The sequence below is a fragment of the Myotis brandtii genome, unplaced genomic scaffold, assembly GCF_000412655.1.
Source record: "Myotis brandtii unplaced genomic scaffold, ASM41265v1 scaffold125, whole genome shotgun sequence".
Lineage (NCBI taxonomy): Eukaryota > Metazoa > Chordata > Mammalia > Chiroptera > Vespertilionidae > Myotis > Myotis brandtii.
In genome coordinates, this window is record NW_005354385.1 from 14,517,462 (window position 1) to 14,540,777 (window position 23,316).

The following is a 23,316-nucleotide window of genomic DNA, read 5'->3' on the forward strand; positions in this document are numbered from 1 at the left end:
AAAAAACCTCCCTGGATCTGTTAACTTTATTTTTCTTAAATATAATTGTATTGTATTCAGAGAGGAAGGGAGAGGGAGAGATAGAAACATCAATGATGAGAGAGAATCATTGATCAGCTGCCTTCTGCACACCCCACACTGGGGATTAAGCACACAACCCTGGCATGTGCCCTGATTGGGAATCGAACTGTGACCTCCTGTTTCATAGGTTGATGCTCAACCACTGAGCCATGGCAGCTGGGCTGTTAACTTCATTTTTGTTAGACAAGTTCATATATACCCGACCATGGAAACCATCAAAGACTTTGAAACAATAAAGTTCTAAATATTAAAAATATGCTGTAGTGTTCTTACCTTAAATGTGAATTGAGTGGGAAGAAATCAGATCCCATATCTTTATAATAAAAATTGATATTAGAGCAAATACATTAACTTTAAATAATGCTTAGCTTTTAAAAAAATAGAATTAATAATCACAACTTGTGAAGACTTCAGGTGGATTTGGAGACAGAAAAGGAGAATATCTTCATATTCTTTACAGTTTTGGTACTTAAGTATAGGTTTTATCAAAGAAAATCCCAGAACTAAATTCAGCCTGGGCTTTGTATTTCAATTAGCTTATATGACTGTGAATGAGCAAAAAGTAAGCCAGTCAACATATATACCTTAGCTATGTTCACCCTGACTTAATATATTTTTAAGGGACCAATTGGACAGATGACTCTCTTTTGCACTCAAACCAGTTTATTGCTAATTATAATATCCTCACTGAAAGTTCATAGCTCTTATCTCCTAGGTAACGACTCATGTAATTCCGTTTGATGGCACACAGCAGGTTAAAGTGCATGGCAAATAGGTGAAATACATCAAAACCTAAACCCAGTCCAACAGGGCATTGGCACATTCTAGCTACTATGCTTACAATATGTACATTTTATTTAAGGGGTAAAAGGACCAAGCATGAATCCAAAATCCTCTAAGATGAAAAGGAGAATACTGACTACTTTCATATAACGGCCATCAAATGCCTACACAGCTACCAAGGACAGAAGAGTGTCTGTCATGGAACCGTTTACACATCAGAGGAAAAGTGAGAGTCAAGAGAGGTTAATTTGATTTGAATTGAATTGAAATGAAGCTTTAAAATTACCCATCAGTCTGAAGTTGTACCCATGAATAAATAAAATCAGTCATTTTTTTTATGTGATTTTAAACTCTGCATCGCACCAGGTTGTAACTGACTTTGTCCCCATCCAGTTCTAAAACACTCACCCAGAATAGCTACTACAATGTCATCTTTGAGGATTTCAATGGAGCCTCTGGATAAGAAATAAAGTGCAGTGAGGACATCCCCACAGTGAACCAGAGTGTCTCCCGGAGGTGCATGGGTGGTCTTAAACTTCATTGCCAAAGCTCTAAGGCAACCTTTACTTGCCCCCCGAAAGGCTTTGCAGTTTTGTAGCAAAGTCTGGTTGAGATGTAGACAAATGTCAGCTTGTAAACATTCTGGGAAACCCTTGAGGACCTGAAGAGAAAAAGCAAAGAGTTTTATACCGCAGCGCACAGGGCACCTCCACCTGAAATAAAATATATTTCTTGCTCACAGAACCGCAGGCGTGATAATTGTTACACAGGAGTTCTCACAATCCGTCTACCTCGCCTACCTTAATGAATACTTGGTTTGCTAAACATGTTAAAATTTTAACTAAAATACTTGTTCTCTAAGTTAACTGCAGGCATTCAGACTCAACACAAATGTTATCTCGTTAAAATGTAATGCCTACAACGTTTCACACTGCTTCTCGTTCCCTGCCTTATGTTCTTTAACATCATGCCGTGCACAGATATAATACAATGTGACAATCAATAAGACATAATTAATGAAAGGCAGTACAATTAGAAAGACAACTTTGTGAAGAAATCTCAAGTCAATTCGGATTGCTATCTCTGGCATCTGTGTCTTAGTTATAATTTATAAAAATACAATCGTGAAATAGCCATTGTAGTTGCAAAGGTCATATACCAGAGTGCTATTAGTTAACAGTACTAGGATTATTTTTGTTTCATATGCACATTATTAGTACTAAATATTGTGGTAAGCACTGAAAATAGAGAATGAGAACAGGAATCATACTTTAAATGTCTAGTTTAGTTTTTAGAATTGGAAATTGTGCCAGAATTTACAATGCATACATAAAGTTTCTAACAGTGCTACTATTTTGACAGCCTATTCAGTGACTAATTTAAAACTTGTAGAAAACATTAAATAATAGCTTGTGACAAGTGCTACTTAATTTAAACTGAATAAAATTTTATGCTATTTTATAGAATTCTCAGCATTCAGTGGGAAAAGGCACTCAACGTTTGCTTCTCTGCATGTATTTAGCTATTTAGGGTGTCATATGTAGATTTTAATTATCATGTTGGCTTTCAGTAAAAATAAATCCATTTCTATATGTTTTGGGGGTAAGAGGGAGAAGGCATCATATAGTGCCCAATAATGCAATTTTAGGATTTCTACCTTTTTGGGTTAACCTATTGCTGTCCAATATAGTTAAAAGTAATCATGAGTTATTTGTATAGATAATTCAAATGTATGTGACCCATAAAGGAACTTCAAATTAGATTGTATTTGAGTTAACTTGCAATTATTATTACTTTAAATATTAAAGCAGCCACAGGGACCCTGGTTCCGTAGAGCCCTGTGGGATACAATTGGTCAGACTGACTATGATTATGGTGCAAAAGGATCAAAGAGCGAATCAATGAGAGATCTGAAACACAACCACTATCTCCAATCTTGTCTCCTTCACTGTAGAGTCACCCACAGAAATGGGTCAAGGGTTTTTTAGAAGAAAACCCAGGGAATATGAGTTCTGGTCATGAATTTGCCACAGTTTGATGCTTGTGCAAGTCACTTCATCCATCTGTGTTTCTTTGCCAGAGAATAAGAGCCTTTACAATATTGAACATTGTCCTGCGTGCCAATCGTCAGACACTGCTCACTCAGCTCTGCTCAGCTGTAGGAACTCAGACTTTTGTGCTGAAATTTCTGTGTTATCTGGCTCAGACCCAAAAGAACGGAGCCTTCCTCATCTGAAACCTCTTCCCTTAACAGTAGCTTCCAGACTTCGTCTACATGCCTAGACTCCTGACAGGTTTCCTACTTGGATTTCAATATGTAACTTGCCTAGTCTTTGCCCATTCCTGCCTTTAGGGCTGGATGCTCTTTTCCCCACCGTTTGTTGGGATCCAACAATCCCGCTCCTCTCAACCTTCTAGGTTGCTGATCCCCTCTACCTATTGAAACTATTACTAGTACATTGGATTCCTTGGCGAGTGATGCTAGACTGGAATCAAGCTAGGTTTGGGCACTGTTTTCTGAAACAGGGCCACTTTATTTGGGAGTGTTATAGTAGGAAAAAAAACCACAAAACAGTTCACGGGCCTCTGCATATGATGTACTTTTCCTCCCTGAAGTTGTGACCGCAGCATAACTCTTAGCTATCCCCATACAGATAAAATGTAAAGAGCAGTACACCAAGTAACAAATTAGATATGCCTGTTTTTCTCTTAATATTTGGCTGTAATAAAGTACAAAAAGCCATGTTATATTTCATGTAAATAGGGGAGACATTGCTACCAATATAGTAGTTGAAATGAGAATGCTGAACTTGTAGTTGCTATTTCTGGCATTTTCCTGAAATTTCTCAGTTATACTTTCTGAATATAGCTTGGATATAGAAGAAAAAATTATGCACGTGTATACACAGATGCTTTGAGGTGGAAGGTGCAGATGAGATGGAGGTAGGGGGATTCATTTCTCTGAGTGTGTTTTATGAGCTATAGAATCAGATAGGCATGAAGTCCCAATTTCATCACTTACTATTTGTGACTTTGGTTTTTTTCTACTGTAAAATTAATAATATCTACTTGACAGGGTTATGCTCACAATTAAATGCAATAATGTGTGTAAATTTTATGTATTGTAAATGTTCCATAGACATTTCACTTTCCGACCCTTTACTTATTCCTTCCTCCCTTCTTTTCTTCCTTTTTTTGGTCATAAATATTTATTGTTGCTGAAGAACTTGTATGTTCTCTTAGGCTCAAAATTGAGAGATATGACCCCATTTTATTATTTTCTTTGGTCTCTGTGAATAAGAAATTCCCTACTAAATTTTGTGCTCCATTTCCTCAACAGAGCTTAAGAATTCTTTATCCCCTCATTTCTCTAACTTTTGTTCCCTGTTTCTGACTTGTGTTAAATATTTTGGCTTACTTGCACTTAGGTTTTCACTGCAAGTTGTCTTACTTTCTGTTTGGAAGCAGGCAGTTACTAAACTCAATTTACAAGTGTGATCTTGGAATTCCAATATTCTGATAATCATTCACAAATACTTAAAGGGAACTTGGGAAAGTTTTTCAACATCATTCTCTTCTCAAGTATCCTTTTAAAATGTTGCCATTTCCTAACAGTCATTTTATTAGAAGTGATACCGGTTGGAAAGAATGACCTCAAGTTGGAGGTACCATAGTATTCCCGGAGAAGCCTTTATTTGCACGGGAAGAACATTCACAGATCTTGGCATGAAAGACTTCTCTAGGTTAAGTTATTTTCCTGTGATATTAGCCCTTAACTGATTTTTAAGTCAGTTACATAGATCACTCAAATAAAACTCAATAGAAGTTAGTTTTCTGTAACTAAAGATCTTCCTAGCCCAGAACATTGGATGTCCTAAATAAGCCAGCAGCTTTGGAATCTGGGTTATGCCTAACTATAGGCAGTTTTTAGTCATTTTATTTTATTGATTTTTAGAAAGAGAGGAAGGGAGAGGGAGAGAGAGAGAAACAGATGTGAGCAAAACATCAATTGGCTGCCTGCTGCATACAACCCAGGCATGTGCTCTGACCGAATCAAAGTGGCGATCTTTTGTTGCACATGATGATGCCCAACCAACTGAGCCACACAGGTCAGGGCTAAGTAAAGGTTCTTTAAAATGAGAGTTAGAGGAGAGGGAGCTCTAGTGAAATAGAGGTAGAAGAACACTGAAAAAGAGTTGGTAGAATAGGGAAGTTTTAAGTAGATATTTATCTAAGGCACCCGTTCCTTTGGTCCCAACTGTGTGGCCTTCCTCCTCACGGTACTTTTTTTTTTTTTTTTTTTGGTGAGGTTTAGTTCCTCTGCTAAATTACCTGACTTGGAACTTCCTCAAATAGCACTCAAATATTGGAATTTTACCATGCCAAGCAGATCTGGCTGCAAAAAACAGCTATGACAAGTACAAACCAGGACACAGGCTGGTTTAGTGACTGTTACAATCATTGCCACTACTGTGTACACAACCTTCTTGTCTGTCATGTTCTGAAACTCTGAGGGTACAAAGCACCTTTTGTTGTGCATCTAGAGCCATTGTTTTATTGACTGAGTCTGAGTTCAAAGACCCTGGGGCATTACCTAGAATCATTTTCATGGCCTACACGTAGAAATGTAGTCCTCATTCTTTTAGCAAATATTTATGATCTACGATATACCAGGCACTATGCTAGGCATGGGAGACAGTAATAAACAAAACATGCTCTGAAAATATACCTACTCTTAACCTTTCTCTAAATGCCCAGATTAAAAAAAAAATTAATAGGTTTAACCAGAAGTTCCTACACTCATCTTTTCATGCCAAATTCAGATATTTGTAATGCATGTTTATAATCCTAATGGTTATTTAAATGAACCCTTGAGGTAACAGTTACATTTCCTCATATTGACTGTTATGTGGGCAGATTTTTAAAACTCCCTGAAGTTTCAGAAATTTTTTTCAAGGTTGGTAAAAATCCCACATCTTTATTATGCTGTAAGTCACTTGAATATTTTATAAATACAAGATTAATTTCTCTTTACTTAAATTTATGTAGATAAAACTCTTTGGAATGCTCAAATTATGTAAGATGAATGAGACATTTTTTTTCTTTTAAGTGAGTATGAAATGCTTTCTGTGATTGTTAAATCAACTCCATAGATTAGGACCCAAACTTTAAGAACATTCCAACAAGAATTACCCAACAATTATAAAGCAAGATAACATTATTATATCAAAGTAAAACTCTTTGCAGAAATTACACAGAAAACCAAAATGGAAGTAATTAGCTATTCCATAGCAAGCAATAGCAAACTTGATCAAACATTAATTGAGAAGTATTTAACTTATGTTAATCTTCCCTCAAGTGTACATATGCTGACATGCATCTAATAGGATAAGCATACAATATTGTTAATATTTGTAATTATGTAGTATGTGAATTCAAATTTTCTCTAAAACTTAGCATGAATATAAAATTTAGTAGTGAATGAATGCTGAAGTCAATGTAAGCCTACATCTTCTAATTTGATATATGTGTGCTCATCAAAATGACATTAGTCTTATTAACTTTTTAATAAGTAAATTCTTAAATTTAAATATATCCAGGGTGAGGCAAAAGTAGGTTTAAAATTATGAGTATGCAAAACAGAGTTTTTGTTCTTGTATTATTATTTATTAATTATTATATTATTTTTATGTGAATACCAGGAAACCTCTGTTCATGAACCCTGTATATTGACAATAAATTTTATTATTCCTGCCTCAAATTTAAAACACGGGAGTCAATATATGCTGTTTCTTCATCAGGATTGCAAAGTCTCCCTATGGGGCTTATACTTTCTAAGACCTGTTGGAAGAGAGCCAACAATTGAGTTTTTACCGAGACTCTCTCTAGACTCCTTTCATAGTGCTTTAAACATTGTATTGCTTTCAAAAGAATAAAATATATATTCTGATAGATACCTAATAGATATCCCTTATCCAGATAGTGCTGGAAAGATAATCTATAATCTATGTTGTAATGAATGGCTTTTGATTTGTTTTACATAGTGCAGCTGTACAGGGGAACATCCTAAAGGCAGGCTGAAAAGGCACATTGAGAAAGACAGTCTGAGTGTGGCAAATGGTTTTTCTAAACAGCAAATTAATCATATAAACAACTTTGATAATCGTGATAACTAACATTAGAAAATTTTCTGGAAAAATTCTCTGGGTCATTAAATACACATAAATGTTGACAAATAAGGATTAATCAAAACACAAATTAATACTCCCTATGAAGCATTAAACTTCAAGCATGATTGTCAAATAGATTATGGAAGTAAAATGTTAACTCTTCAGTCTCTTAATATAAAATATAGAAGTCTGCAGCCTTAATGTTTTATGGTATTTTCTAATTCTTATGGAATTATTGTCTGCTATGTGGGCATTCAGCATTTAATAATCATAAGTACTTATAAAATACTAAACCATGCTTTTTGTTGTTTCTAGAAGATAATGCCCTCCCTTAATGGAATCTATAATTTTGAGGTCATATTAGTTCTATGGTTATGATTTACTATTAAGGAATAGAAAACACATGTCTTTCATATTTCCTTGGTGATTACATGTTTAATATTTACTTCATGTCTAAGCACTGATATGCTAGGTGAATTCTTTTAGTAGTTTTAAAAATATAAATATATAGAACCCTAGTCTAAGGCTCAAATTTTTTGCCATCTACTTTTTTATTTTATCTTCATGGGGCTGATGAAAAGAAAGAAGCATTGTTTTGTATGAGGCCTTCATATCTGGCCAGATTGTTGGCAAAGCAGACTATTGTGGAATCCATGACTAAGGACATTTATAAACCTTGAGTAAATTCGTTTTCTGCATGCAAGTTTGCAACGTTTATTATATGGCTACATGAGTTAGGAGAAAAACAGATAAGCAGAAGAAAAACTTTCTATATGTATACATGGAGAATAACATGAATCCTGAACCAGTTTTGGTACAAGTAAAGGTTTCTAAACAATGAAAGAGTCCTCCCTCCTGCATCTTCCCCTTCCCTCTCCCACAGCTCCTGCCCCCATTTAACGGCATCACTGTGAGATGTTTCTTTGTTTTTAAAGGGACTTGTCAGCTTTAACCTGACCCAAATTAAGTGAGGGCCAAGGATGAGTGGGAATGTGAGTGATGGTGTGTAGGCAGAGGGGACTTACTGCTTTTACATACTCGTCCTGGTTACCCAGACTCTGGAGTCCTTCTGCTAATTCAGGGAAAGCCTGACTTAAGAAGGTGCATCACAATATCTGAAAAGTGGTCTCAGAGGACCCCTTGAAACCCACTAGGATTTCTAAAGGTAACAGGAGAGATCTGCATCCTGAGAGACAATTTCAGGACTTTCCCCTCAGCCCTCTAATTGCTTGAGAGAGCAAGCGAGGGAAAGCGTGAACAGATATACCTATAGTGGGGTCTATTGAGTGCTTTGCAGACGCTTCTTCTAAAATAGATGGATTGTGGATGACCTAAGGTTGCTTGCAAAGTAAGGAACAGGAAACAGGGAGGTGCTATTTGCAAAGTAATGAAAAAAAAGATTTAAATACCACCTTGTACTTGGTACACCATTTTAAACTTGAGTCTACTTTTATGTCTCAGAAACATTGCTCATAAATAACATCTTTTGATTCATTTGTCAACTTTATGTAAAGAATAGAGAATGGCAAGTCACCTATTTTGCATATGTGGAAGCTGAATATAAATGCGTGGAAGATTTTTATTTCTGAAAGAACTAAGTCTCCTAACTTAGTCCAGGATTTCTTCCACTATTGTGCCTTAGCTGCCTCTCAGACTGGATTTCTAAAGTTGCTCCCAGTAGAATGAGATGCAAAATATTTCCCATTCATTTTATTTATTGGCTTTATTAATAAGTAACAAAGAATAGAAATGTAGCATACATGCCATTTTCATTTTGTACCAGTTAGAGTATTTGTTCCCCCAAAAGATTAGGCCTAGACAATAATGCAATTGTGTTCTAGAGAATGTTATGGCTGTATCAGCAATTATATAACATTTTGCAAAACAGCAGAAGTTCTCAAAATAGTTTTCTTCCTCCATCTATCAGATCTGCCTTCTGTAAAATGTATTGTTTCTCGTTACCCAGCACTCTGAGCGTTCCAGACACTGCTGTATCCCCTCACATTTCTACTTCTACCAATTGAGTTTTAAAGCAGCTGTGTATGTTTTGAAATCTATTTATGACAGCTGTACTGGTTAGTGGAATTATATAATTCAATTTTATAATGCACAAAGGAATAAAATATGGGTAAAGAAAGATAGCAGATCCCTCCAACCCCTGCCGTGTAAATAAAGCTAAATACTTTGGAAACCTTTATAAAGGTCAGTCACTTTTAAAAATGCAACCACAGCTTGCTTTTGCATTAAGTGTGGGTGCCTAAACATTTATAAGAATAGAAATGTTATATACTCTGATTATAATCCAAAAATAAGAATCCATTATTTTAAAGTGACCAGAAAGTTAGAAGTATATGAAACCTAAGAATTGCATTCTATAATAGCCTTTGGATAAAATAAGAAATAATTTAAAAGCAATGAAAGGAGAACATTTTATGTCAAAACCCATGGACCCAGAGAAGAAAATGTATAGTTTTAATGTCTTCATTATTACAGAGAAAATACGAAATAATAAAAGATCTTTATATAGATGTTAATAATAATAGGACAGTCCAAAGAAATAAAAAAGGAGATTAATGAAGGCAAATGCTAAAAATGAAAAGAAGGAAATAAATTAACCCAAAAGCAAATTCCTTGAAAAAAACAATAAAACATAGAAATATTTCAAAGGCCTGCTAAAAGAAAGAAGAGAGAACAAAAATGTACAAGTTTAGGAATGAGAAAGCAGTACAGAAAAAATTGAGTTTCAAGAGAATTCTATATGCAATTTCATAAGAACTTTGAAAGCCTAGATGAACTCTTGGCAAAATATAAGTTGTCAATGTTTATTAAGGAAGAAATAGGATATATAATTACCATACTAGAGTTGGAATGGTAATTAAAGGTCTAAATGAAAACCACCAGGGTGAAGGGAAACTAAGAATACAATCCCATTTACAACGGAATAAAAACACACACACACACACACACACACACACACACACACACACAAAACCTAGGAATAAATTTAACCAAGGAAGTAAAAGACCTATACTCAAAAAATTGTAAAACTTGGAAGAAAGAAATTGAAGAAGATACAAACAAATGGAAGTGTACACTGTGCCCATGGATAGGAAGACTTAACATTGTGAAAACATCCAAAGCAATCTCTAGATGCAATGCAATTCCTGTCAAAATACCAATGGCATATTTCACAAAACTAAATAAATATTCCAAAAAAAGGTATATGAAATCACAAAAGACCCCGAATAACCACAGCAATCTTGAGAAAGAACAAAGTTGGAGGAAACATGCTATCTATAATAATAAAAGCGTAAGATGCTAATTAGAGCAGACATCCTTCTGGATGACCTTCCAGTGAAGCCGTGGCAGTGGGGGCCGAGGCAGAGGCAGCGATGGCAGGGGCCGAGCCCCTTGCAGGAATTTTGTGCATCGGGCCTCTAGTCTATATATATAAAAGCCTAAGCACCTGAACGATCGAACAACCAGAACGACTGGAAAAACAATAACCACCAGGGGGCAGATGCTCAACGCAGGAGATGCCCCCTGGTGGTCAGTGCGCTCCCACAGTGGGAGCACTGCTCAGCTGACCAAGCCATCCCTGTGGCCCACCAGCCCAGTTGCAGCCACTCACTCTCTCAGTAGTCCTGCAGGTCCAATCTCTGAAGAATGAGCCAGGCACCAAAGGACCAGCACCACTGGCATGATCCTGAGAGTGCTGTCGGCCTCCTAAAAGTCAGCCTCGAGCACCAATCCACTTCCCCTCCCTAGACGCTCCACAAGGAAGAAACAATATAAAAGCAGCTGTCAGGTGGCTCCTGACAACCAGCGTGAATGTCAGTGGGACATTTCCAGATCCCAGGCCAGCAAGGGTGTCCCACCGCCTGGCCCACTCCTGTCCCACCACCCCCGCCCGCCTTGGGCCCCATCCATGCCCGAATTCATGCACTGGGCCACTAGTTTGATGTAAAATCACCAGTACCACGTGGGTTTACAGATGTTTTCTAACATTTAAAGAGCTTATAATGATAGATCAATATTATTATAAAATAGATGCAACATTTTAAATAATTTACTTATCAATATAAACAAAGCTTCAAAAATATATGAAAACATAATATTTATTGTAGAAAAGCAATGATATTTACAAGTATTTGTTTTAATAGTAAAGCTATTTGCTTTAAAATCAGCCAGTGTGGCTTAGTGGTTGAACATTGACCTAAGCACCAAGTGGTCACCAGTTCAAGTCCTGGTCGGGGCATATGCCTGGGGTTTCAGGATTGATCCCCAGTAAGGGTGTGCAGGATTTCTATCTCTTTGTCCTTCTCCCATCCTCCCCCTCTCTAAAATAAATAAAAACATTTTTAAAAATCAGCTATTACCATTTAAAATTATTTAGGAGGATCTAGTGAACTAAAAGAGACACCTGACCAATAGGAGCCAAAGATACAAATGAAAAGAAGTCCTTTAGGAATATCTGACATGAAAGTGGTAATGACTATTATTTTTTCCATCCACACTCATCCCCATGGATAGCAATGCAATGTCTAAACCAAGAAAAACAAATAAATATCTGTAATTTTCTTGAGTACTTCTGCATAAGGCTACATGGTCAACAGGGTTAAATGAACCACTGTGCTTATTTTCACCCTTAGAAAATGATTTTACAATCTGACATGTTGGAAATTCCAAGGCCACTGGGAATGTCTCAGACAATTCTTCCATGAAAAAAAAATTAAACTTTTATTTTTTTGAGAAATTGCAGATGGTTTGATTCCATAAGCTTTGATAAATATTGAATTCTTCTAATATAGAACTAAAATGGACTTAAAGTAATATTTCGAAGGAATCGTTTAAAACTGAACTCTGATGTCTCTCTCTACATTATTTTTATTATTGGCTAAACTGGTGTTGAATATTAAGTGTTTTTAAGCTGAATTGAGTGTGATTTCATCCTGTGTTCCTATCACTACAAAGACAGTGTTTGGAAACATGTCACACTCTTCAGCAAAAGGAATTGCACTCTAGAGTCCTGATCAGAGAGTACCATTATTTTAGAGAGTTATAAAACAATTTGAGGCATCATTTCCACCTTCCTACTACTGTAAGAGGGAGAAACTGAAGCACAGAAGTGTGTTCATTGCCTCAGCTTGGTGTTCCTGCAATGACTGTTTTCCCTGTTTAAAGCCCCAGCCATGCTGTCATTATGTCTCTTAGCTCAGGAACCTCTAAAGAAGCAGCATGGTGCCAGCTGTAATTAAGTCCTTCTTGATAATGGTTAGAGACCAGGATGAAGTGACCATCATCATTTGGCTGAGCACATATCATATGTGAGCTGAAAATACCAGATGCCTGTCTTACGCTTGGTATTGTTCATGTCAGGAGGCTCCAGATGGCAAGTATTGTTCTCTGTGGTATTTTTGAGACTTTAGGGCAAACAGCCTCTGTGAAAAATAGAAAGTGCATGAGCCTTGACCTTTTTAAGCACCTGCTGTTCAGAGGCTGGCTACAGTTGGCAAGTGTGTTAATAGCAGATATCTTGCTGGTGCAAAATTTTACTACCTATCCAATTTCTGCAGAGCTAGACAATTCCTATCGACTCATCAACATGAAGATGAAAACATCTTTTAAAGGCATTGTAGACAACTATTATTTTAATTCAACTCCTAAATGATAACTAGATGTGTATTGTTTTTTTCAAAAAACTAAAACATGTCACCAGTCCTGAGGGTCTTTATCACTTAAATGCAGGTTTTTGCCAGTCTCCATGCCCCCTTTCTAAATGTGTGGGTTTACTTGTTGGGCCATTTGGACCTCAGTGCAGGGAATAGGCATGTGTCTTTCAACTTGGGCAATATTTTCAATGCTTTGTTCAACTTGACTGCTAATTTTGAACCTATGCTTTTTTTTGTTAGAATATTACTGGTTAAACAAAAAATATCAATTAAATTGTACAGGCTTACCTATGACAAATTTGTATTATGCTGTTGATGTCTTTAGAAGTGAGTGATTTTATTTTCTGAAGAATTCTTACAAAAGGGCTCCTTGCCCAGTCAGTGGTGGAGTAGTCAAATATGAGGGCACCATATTTTTTGTCATTTTATTTATAGCTCTATGACTAGTCAGTCAAAGCTTTTTCATTGACTATATTTATCAACTTAAATATATAAAGAATCATTAGAAAAAGGTAACATGGAATTAAAAGCAATGTGATGAAAATAAGCCATGTTATTTTATAAATCTTGATTTATATTTTTGATGGGGTTTAATGTCACAAGGATTGTTTTTACTTGAGTTGCTGAATTAAACATAACTGAAAAAACTTGTCATTATATTTCACTGTGGTCTATTGAAACAGTCCATGAGTGAATGGGAAAGTCTGGCACAGATGAAGTCATTTAAATAAGCATTGAGAAGTTTCTGAAATAGTAGGGTTAGAATGTGGATGCAAATATAAGGTGTTAGTAGCTAGTAGTTAATAGTAGGTAGTAAGTAGTGGTAGTAAGCAGTAATTAGTTAAAGTTAGTAGTTAGCAGACGCTAATCTGACAGAAATCAGGGAGCTGGAAAGAGAAATAGAAGGAAAGGAAATCAAATTTCATTAACACGATCCTAAGAAATTACATCAGTCTCAAGAAATAAGAATTTATATGAAACAATCTGTAATTCTTCAATATATTCTTTTCCATTTTGATTGGCTTTGTTTGTTGGGCCCATGATAAGTATATCCTTTCTCACTTAGATTCTCACTGTGGTTCTACCCATTTTTTAGTGTACTAGGTTGACTAAAATCCCTAAATATCCTTCCTTTTACAACTCTGCCCCTATCTTACACCACCTCCTTTCTGAGGAATTGGTTTAATCTTTGCCAGACCAAGAACACTGGGCCATGTAGTGTAAGGAACACGGAGTTTTCTCCTTTACTTCTCAAAGCCAAGGCCTTCACCCTTTCTCTTTTCCTCCTGCCTGCCTTTCAGAAGCCTTGCCTATCTGCCTTGCTGAAGAATTTATCCCTCTTCCTCGATTCTTATTCCAACTCCTTGTACATCTGTTGCTCAAAATTGTCTCCATTAATATCAAGGCCAAACAAAAACAAAGAGCAAAACCCAACTATATTATTATTTTTCATAAAATAAAGTTGTTTTATTCCCTTAATTCTACCTTGTACTCTCCCACATATGTGCTTTTATTCTTGTCCTTGTCTTTACCTGAAATGATCCCCTTTGGTTCTCTGCCATCAACTATTCTACCACTCGTTTAGTCCATTTAGTCCAGTGGTGTTTGAATAATACGAAGCAGATGTTTCGTAAGGGAGAATAAGGTCCACCACAGGGGGTGAGAGAGGGGCAGCAGATCGGTTAGAATCTCCATCCTCAAGCTGAAAAATATCCCATAATAACTGTTTTTGCATATTTAGCATATTTGAGTTCTGGTGCTTTAAAAATATTTGAAAATGACAAGTTTAATGAAATTGCAGAGAGATTAAGTGACTTGTTCAAGATTAGTGGCATATTGATGGGGCATTTTTAGGTAAAATAGAATTTGTCATTAAGTGCTCACAAAGATTTTCTTTCATGTCAATGTAATTTTAAGTTATGGAGTAATTTCTGCCACAATTGATTATTTGTCTCCATCCAGAATGATGTATAGACCATGGTTTCTGGGTCCTTTCTTTAGGCATTCTAGTTCTTGTGTGTGATACGAGGAAACTTGATTCTACTCTGACATGGAAAGTGATTTTCAGCTCTTGGTAATGTTGTAACTAAAATCTATGTTGGATAATGTCAGAAAGTTTCATATTGAGTTAGAAGACAGCATTGATCTGGGGAAATTTCTTGAGATGCCTTTCATCCTATGCTGAGAAAGTATCTCCTTCTTAATTAGTCAAATTTCTGGGAGTAAAAGGGAAAGAGTTTTCCAGAATTGATCTAAAGACATTTTGAAGATAATTTTTACTATTCCTAAGTCTGACATCAGATGCAAAAGAACACCTTCCTTTCACCAGTTTCACTATCCTGACCCTCTTCCTTTTGCTCTCTGAACCATTTGGTTCAACTGAAAGGAAGCCCGTAGTGCTCCTGAATGCTTTTGGTCCTGGAACATTCTGGCAATTGCTGTTTCACAAAATAAACAAAAGATGCAGGAAATAAGGAATGTGGCTGCACATTTTAGGTTAATTCTTTCCTACGTTTTGTGATCTATTAAGGAATCAAATGTTTTGGGTTATGAAAAAATAACTTTAGGTCAATTTATACAGTATGACCGGACGGACATCTTGTACCGCATTTGGCTGAAGAGCAAAAATGACCTGAAATGTTTCATGAGAAATTATATTTAAGGTTATACTTAAATGAAATAAGATGGAATGCTGGTGAAAGATACAACAGTTTGATGTACTTTTATGTATCATAATACATACATTTATATAACTTTAAATTATTATATTACACTTCAGTAAACAACTGACAAGACACAGAGATTTTAACAGTGTTTTTGGAGGTAAAAAAAATCTACTTAGATTTTTTTCTACCTCTCAATAGTCTAAGAGTACAATTGTTTTTCTCTAATCAACTTGGTTTTGCATAGCCTGCTTAATTAGCAAGTATCTTCCATTTGCTGAGTTTTCAGTTATCTTGCACTTTGATTTTTTTTACTCACTTTTCGGTCACAAGATGAGAAATGTAGACACTGTATACAAACAAGAAGTTCATGCAAAGTCAAGCTCTCAAAACCACATGCAAGACTCAATAGCACATGGTTTAGAGCTCACACACTTCAGGATCATGTAATACAGGCATGCAGATGAGAGGGAAGAAAAATACCTACATTATGAAAATAGAGGATGATGAAAAAGAATGACATTTTCTTTATGACAATTATCTAATGCAAACCGTATACCCATAACCTTTACCGGAGTGGAGGAAGGGGCAGGTAAGTGACTTTTTGTGGGGGAGGGGAAAGTGTATATAAATATCATTGGAGGTCAAGTCATTGTTAAAATTAAGGATTTCTATTCTGCACTTGGCCTCTTCCAGGTTATCTTTCCCGATTGCTTGCTTTGTATATCCTCTGCTACATCATGCAAAAAAGATCAGAACTAACACTGGAAACCAATTAACAAACTCTAAACCTGACAGATAGCAAGGGTGTTCTCCACAGTTTACACGAGAATTAAATTGGATATAAATACCTCCTGTTCTTACCGGTGGGTGTTGTGATTCCATGTATTAAGGTGTGAAGCAGACAGGAAAGAGATAAATCTTTCATAAGTACATTGTAAATAAGCAAGTGGTATATAAACCATACTTATAGGTAATAGAGTCAAACAATGAAAGGTAAATAGATGTCACAAAATAGACTTTATCACAAAATATGGCCACAAAACTAGAGTTATATGGAGAGGGGAGGTACAATAAATAGGTGTTTTATTACTGTTATTGAAATAATCTGGCGTATAAAACAACAAAATTGAGTGGCACATGTGTTGATAAAAAATTCTTGGCACTGCTTCAGCCAACCCAGCATTAGAGAAACCCCAATAGTTTCTGAATGATGATATCTTTGTTAAATAATAATATATAAAAGTGATCCATTTGTAGGTGTTTAATTGTGAGACTAAAGTGTTAACCTAGTAAGATCAATTTATCAAATAAATTTTCACAAAGAACACTGGGATACTTGGAAATGACTCATGAAGTTTGGTTATGATTTTGTGTAAAATGTGCTAACTGATTGGCTCTTCAAATTAAATTTTTTTATTATGGCATGTCCTCACTTCTCAGTCAAATAAATCTCACATACTATGATAAGTTCATCTGTATGTAAATATGTCTTTCAAATTGGGCAATATTTGCTATAATTTCTATATCTGGACTGCTAATTTTGAATCTTTGCTTTTTTTTGTAGAATATTTACTAGTCAATTAAAAGATGTCAATCTAAATTGCATAGGTTCACTTATGCAAAAATTGTATTATACTGTTGATGTCATTATATGCAAGGGGTTTTATTTCTGAATATTTTTAGAAACAGGTCCTTGTCCAGTGGAGGAGTAGCTATATGAAATGCACCGTATTTTTAATCTTTTAAAAAATAGGTCTATGGTATGCTATAGAATTTGGACCTGTTATATAGTTAATTTTGAGCAATCAGTTTCTATAAGCCAAACAGCTAGGTCAAAGAAATGTACCCAATTTTCCTAATATTAAAAAGAGCTTGATGGACCACAGTTATGTTGATTTGGGGGCATTGTCAGAGGAATAAATGGTTATGAAAAGTGATTGCTAATGTTGAATTAGCTTAAAAGTAATGAAGAAATCTGTACTTCCCCTTTAAAAGGAAATATACATTAAACCAGATATAGTAAAAGGGCACATAATTAATTTTTTTAATATAGAAAAAATTTCCATGCCATAAACATGAAACTTCCTATCATAAAGTGTTTATGACATACTTAAGCTTCCTAACTTCTTCCACAAATTCTCAAAATGACCTATTTTTTTGAAGAGTGTTAACCTTGGATTTCTGTTTGGGGCCATCATACTTATTATTACTGTTTACTAGTACTTTTATAAAATTTTAATGCAAATGGGTCCAACTATTTTTGGGGGTACTAGTAGGTAGGCCATGTGGTAAAAGACCAAGTCCCAGCTTAGCAACATTCTCTCTAAACAGAAGTGGACACTCTACTGCACATAGTTATATCAGTTTGCATCATGTTATAATGCCTTTGCCACACAGTATAACTAGAATATAGCACCATGCAATGCCATGAATTGAGAATGAGAGATTATCTCCAGGGGAGAAAATAAACATCTGAGAGAGAAAAACAAAAGCAAGGGGTTCAAAGCTGGTGAGACTAGCTTTTCCATTTTGGCTGTAGCTAAAATGCCTATGGTTCTTTTGTTTTGGAAACAGAAATACATACCATATTCATGTCAATGCCGTTGGTGTAAGTCCATGCATGTTGGAAATATTCTTCAAGCCGTTGTCTCAGAGGATTAGGAATTTGGTGAAAGCGAATGAACTCTTTTACTCGCAGCATCTGCATGTGGTACCTGGCAGTTCCCGAGTATAGTCTTTGGATAATTGCAGATACATTCCCAAAAATGCTTGCATACATTAGTGCTGGATTGAATAAAAAACAAAGTTATGGGGGAAGACTGAATTTTGGGCATATTACATCTTGTCAGAATCTCAAGTATGTTAATTTTTATTTATCTCAATCCAGTTATGAGGATTACCATTGGCCCTTGGAGGAAAAACATGGTCAAGCCAATGCAGCTTTAAATTTTATAATTTTGATGGTAAATCTGGAGAGGAAAAGTCTCTAAATTCCTGATGGATTCTTAATGAAAGTTAAAACTCAGGTTGTTTACAATATCAACCTGTAAGCTGGAGTGCTGATTAGAGATAAAATGCATTTAGAATAAATATTTTGTTTGTAGAGAAAGATAGACTACATCTTTGTTGTTTTTTTTTGTTTGTTTGTTTTTTGTCTATGGGAAGAAGTAAACTGCTATGATGCTCTTTCTATGTCTTCATGCTTAGGTGGAATAACCTTTTCAGTGCTTCCTGGGCTAAATCTTTATAAGTTAACGTGAAGCTTTTAAGTCTTCTTCTCTTTATCATTATATTGTCATTCTGTTTCTAATAATCCTGAAAAGTGCTATGCTGCACAGAAAATCAAATCATGACAAATGGTCTCTACCTTGATCTTTGGATGTGTCGTCAGAACATTAGAGAGAAGGTTATATATGTTTAAGGCACTGGAACTACAATATACCAAGCAGGTGAGAAAAATAAACATTTTGAAGTGTTTGATTCAACTATATTCAATCAACACATTTCCCCCCCCAACACTTTTTATAAAACACTATCTCTATAAACCATGTAAGCCATTTTAAAAGTAGATTTTGGCCAAGTTCAAGGTGTTTTAAAGTGACTTTTCTTGGTAATTGGCTTTCTTTGTCTCTTGGTTAACATGGTCCTTGCTTACCACAGGTGTTCCTACTAAGAGAAGGTTCCAAAGAAAGCAGCGGCCCTCTGTTTTTATCTACTTAAAAGGATGAAAGTTGGGGCCATCTGCAGTGAGGCTGAGTTGGGATGTGCGAAAGACAATATGTCTCAGTAAGGCAGACAAACTGTTTAGGCTGTATCTTCCACAGAAAAAAATACATGAGGCTAACTTTAATACATGAATAGTTGATTAAGAAGGGAGTTAGCAATACTTGCCTGAAACTGATTCCTGTGATCCAAGGAGATTCATGTGAAAAATATATTTTACTCTTCCTAATTGTAGTGTTGGAAATATTTATGCATGCTGTTATGTCTCCATAGCACCTATCATATGCTCAGGAAATAGTACAAATTAAATTCACTTGATTTAATCAGAGGGCACATAATCAATGCTAGTTATTTTACCTAAACCACATAATTACTTAAGAGCCAGGGAAAACATTCTTATTTCATATTTAATAAATACCGTGGTTTTAAATCCATATTGCCATAAGAATGAACCAAAACATTAGTTTGGGTCATAAACAGGTATTTCCACTCCTTGACAAGATGGTAAAATCTAGACTATAAGTACATTGAATACATGAATGAACTGTATTTCTCCTAAGAAATTCTATGCTGATGGCTTCTTAGATTATAATAGAGACATAATATTTTTTCTATTGTTTAAGGAAGCAAATAAGTCTAAAGACTGTCAGCAAGAGAGAAGCACAAAATGACTATCTATGTATACATTATTAAGGTAATGCCCATCAACTGGCATAAAATATGAGTCAAAAGCACCTTGGAGTAATATTTTCAGGCATTTCTTTCCTAACTCACTATTTTATTTAGCTTCCCATAATAGGGAGTTGTTATTTCATTAAAATTATTTGCTTTAGTTTTAGATATTATAGAAAAAATACATTTATCTTAAACATTTCTTCAGCATACTATACCCCAAATCTGATATGCTAACCAAACTAATGAATTTAGTTGGCTATTTAGGTATTAGCTGAAACATGTTGATAGAACAAATACACTTGATTTTTCTACAAATTACACAAACTTAAAAAAAATTGTAACTTAAACATTTTATTGATGTGTAATTTACATATAATAAAATGAACCTGTTTTAAATGTAACGTTCAGTTAGTTTTAACAAATGTATACACTCCTGTAAACACAATCAATATATAAAACATTTTCATTACCCCAAAATATTTATAGTGTCCCTTGGTTGTATGCTTACTCATTTCAGACCCTAGAAAACCACCGAGGTCCTTTATCTCATTAAAGTTTAGTTTTCATTTCCTGGAATTTCATATAAATAAACTCAAAATGTACATGTTCATTTGTGCCTGACTTCTTCTGCTCAACATTATGATTTTGAGTTTCATTTTGTGTTTAGTGTATCATTAAATTATTTTTATTATCACTGAGTAGATTTGTATTGTATGGCTATACTACAGTTTCTCTCTTCTGTAGCTAGAAAGCTCACTGTTTCTAGTTTTTGGCAATAATGAATAAAAGTGCCATGAACATTTGTAAACAAATCTTTGGGCAAACGTTTTCATTTCCCTTTAAAAACCTAAACATAAAATAGCTGAGTTGTATGGCATGTTTGACTTTATAAGAAATGTCCAAACTATTTCCTAAAATCATTATGTCACACTCTTTCCAGCAATGCATGAGAATTTCACCTCTGTTTTAAAGATTTTTTACCTCTTTATCATTAGTTTTCAGTATTTTTACTGTAATGCATCGTGTGTGTGTGTGTGTGTGTGTGTGTGTGTGTGTGCGCGCGCGCCTGTTTGGGATTTACTGAACTTCTAGGATCTATGATTTATAGTTTTTATCAATTTTGGAAAAACCTCAGCCATTTCTAAAAAAATTTTTTTTTTGCTTCCCGTCCATTTTCTGGAAGTCCACATACACATTTGTTCAAGGTTTGGTATTCTCTGCTACTCCTATCATCTCTGTTAACTCTAGCTGTAGGTTTAAAAAATGTTTTTTCTCCTGCTTATGGGTTACATTTCTTATTTCTTAGCATATTAATCTCTTAATGGATGATGGGCATTGCAAATTTAACATTGTTCATTGCTTTATATTCTTTGTCATCCTTTAGAAATGGTGGATGTTGTTCTTGCAGGCAGTTAAATTACTCATAGATCAGTTTGCTCATTTTGAGGCTAGTATTTTAGGTTTTGTTAGGCTAGACAACTCTAGTACTATGGCAATATTTTTCTGAGATTTAGGGTTTTCCACTCTGCTGGTGGGAATTGTTCAGCTTACAGTACTTCTGGAATTTATTTGTCAGTATTGGAGGAATTTTACCTCATGCATTTGTGACTTGGTATTCATCAGTAGACACAAGGGGATACCTATACAGGTTTCTGGAGATTTTCTATGCCATGGCTGCCTCTTTTCTGGTTCTCTGTCTTGCCAGTACTAGCACCTGCCCCCACAACTTCAGATCCTGTGTTCTTAGCTCAGTGAGACACCTTTCACTGCATAAAGCGCCTCCAGATTGAAAGTGAGGCTAACAGGAGGCCCATCTTGTTTGTTTTCCTTCTTTGAGGGATCATATCCCCTACTATTTTATCTCCAATGTATAAAGCCAGTTGACCTGTATATTTTGTTTAGTTTTATGCTCTTTAAAAAAATATATCGGGGTATTCTAGTTATTCCACCATGGCTAAAAGAAGAAACCCAGTAACATGTTTTCCATGCTATAAACATAAGGATTTCTTCCAAGATGTTTGTTAAGTAGATCATAGATAAAATACATTTGCCTTTGTTTCCTGGTTTCTGTGTTTTTAAAAGTTAAATGTCTTTTATTCTATTTATTATAGTTGAATAAAGAATAAATTTGCATATTAGAATACACAGATGTAAGTATATGAAAATAACTTACATTTACACTTATCTGATGGCTAGCAAATATCAGTGACATTTTTACGATTGTTAAGTTTCAAGTCTTAATTTTACTTTTTTCTTTATTCATGGCTTAACAGGTCATGATAAAGTTCTTCAGGAATATGTACACATTTTTTCCTGTGTGACATTAAGCTTTATATATTCCCACTTTGATTAAGGTTTGCAAAACTGATTTGCTATTCAAATAAAGGATGTCATATAGGAAGTGGATGTCTCATACTCTACCCAATTAACTAGAATGTTTTTTTCTTTTTTAAAAATAAGAAATTCATTTGCAGGAGACACATTCCTAAAGAATCAATAAAAATAACCTCATGTCACATTTAAAAAGAAGAAAGAGTAAAGAAAGAAAGAAGAAAAGTAGAAAGGAAACAAAGAAGAATGAAAATTGCCAAAAATCCCCTGGTTTAGGAATTAAAGATTAGATATATGGGCCAACACTCTAACCACTTAGCAACACCAGTCATGGCTACAAGATTACTTGTTAAAAGGGATTTATAATTCCATGTACAAGCCCCTAAAAAATGTAAAAAATGAACTCTTTGAGTCTATTTTCAAATTTGTATGCAGTATAAGGATGATGCTATTTTTAAGTTTATACATTCATCAATTTGCCAATTGCTTCCTGGTATCAGCAAGGTTATCTTTAGTGGTTCCAAGGTGTGATTTTGAAAAAAATATACTAACATTAAAACATCTTTAGTTCAATACAAGCTCTTTTTCTGATTTCAAAGAATGCTCCTTATAAGTAATGCTCATGATATTACTCAATTACAAGGTAAAGGTCAATCAGTTAGGCCTTGATATAGTATCACAGGGAAAGGGATTTATAGGCAATAAATTCACACCACTCAGCATAGTGCCTTGCAGATAATTACGTTCTCAATAAATAGCTCTCCATTTAAACTAAATCTATTTTTCAAAGATGGTCTGATAATCAGGTTCAGTTGTGTTTTGAGAGAGAGAGAGAGAGAGAGAGAGAGAGAGAGAGAGAGAGAGTATATTTATATATAGGAGATTAACTTGCATTATTATTAGTGATCATATATACATATAAATTGGTGATATATATTTCTATATCTAATTAGGACATCTAGTAATATAATGTAAGCTAATCTTTCTCATTCTAACCTGCCTCAGCTGGAAATAGAAAATAACCATTGGTAATAAATTATGGACACTCTTTTACAGCAGTAAAGGTGAACTGCAGGTCTTAATTGCTGAATCCCAAGACCCATGTGACTCCAGTTTTATGCTCATGCTTTCCTAAAGTCCTGAAAACCTTTGGTTGCTTCCCTTCAAAGACAAATACACTATGATACCTAAATATGTAACCCCATTACTTCTAAA

The 23,316-nt window shown here is 35.0% G+C and overlaps 1 protein-coding gene across 7 annotated transcripts in view; it reads right to left on the reverse strand.

Moving 5' to 3' along the window:
• KCNH7 (potassium channel, voltage gated eag related subfamily H, member 7) overlaps nt 1-23,316 on the reverse strand; it is a 411,835-nt gene that overhangs the window by 33,522 nt on the left and 354,997 nt on the right. For 5 of the 7 annotated variants that reach the window (XM_014534137.1, XM_014534135.1, XM_014534136.1 and 2 more), the window contains 2 exons: nt 17,957-18,156; nt 1,273-1,525 (listed from right to left, as the gene is read on the reverse strand). In XM_014534137.1, the coding sequence (XP_014389623.1) occupies nt 1,273-1,525; nt 17,957-18,156 (453 nt within the window). Of the gene's footprint in view, nt 1-1,272; nt 1,526-17,871; nt 18,157-23,316 lie in introns of those variants that run through there. The other 2 variants (XM_005859375.2, XM_014534139.1) reach the window with 2 other exon arrangements.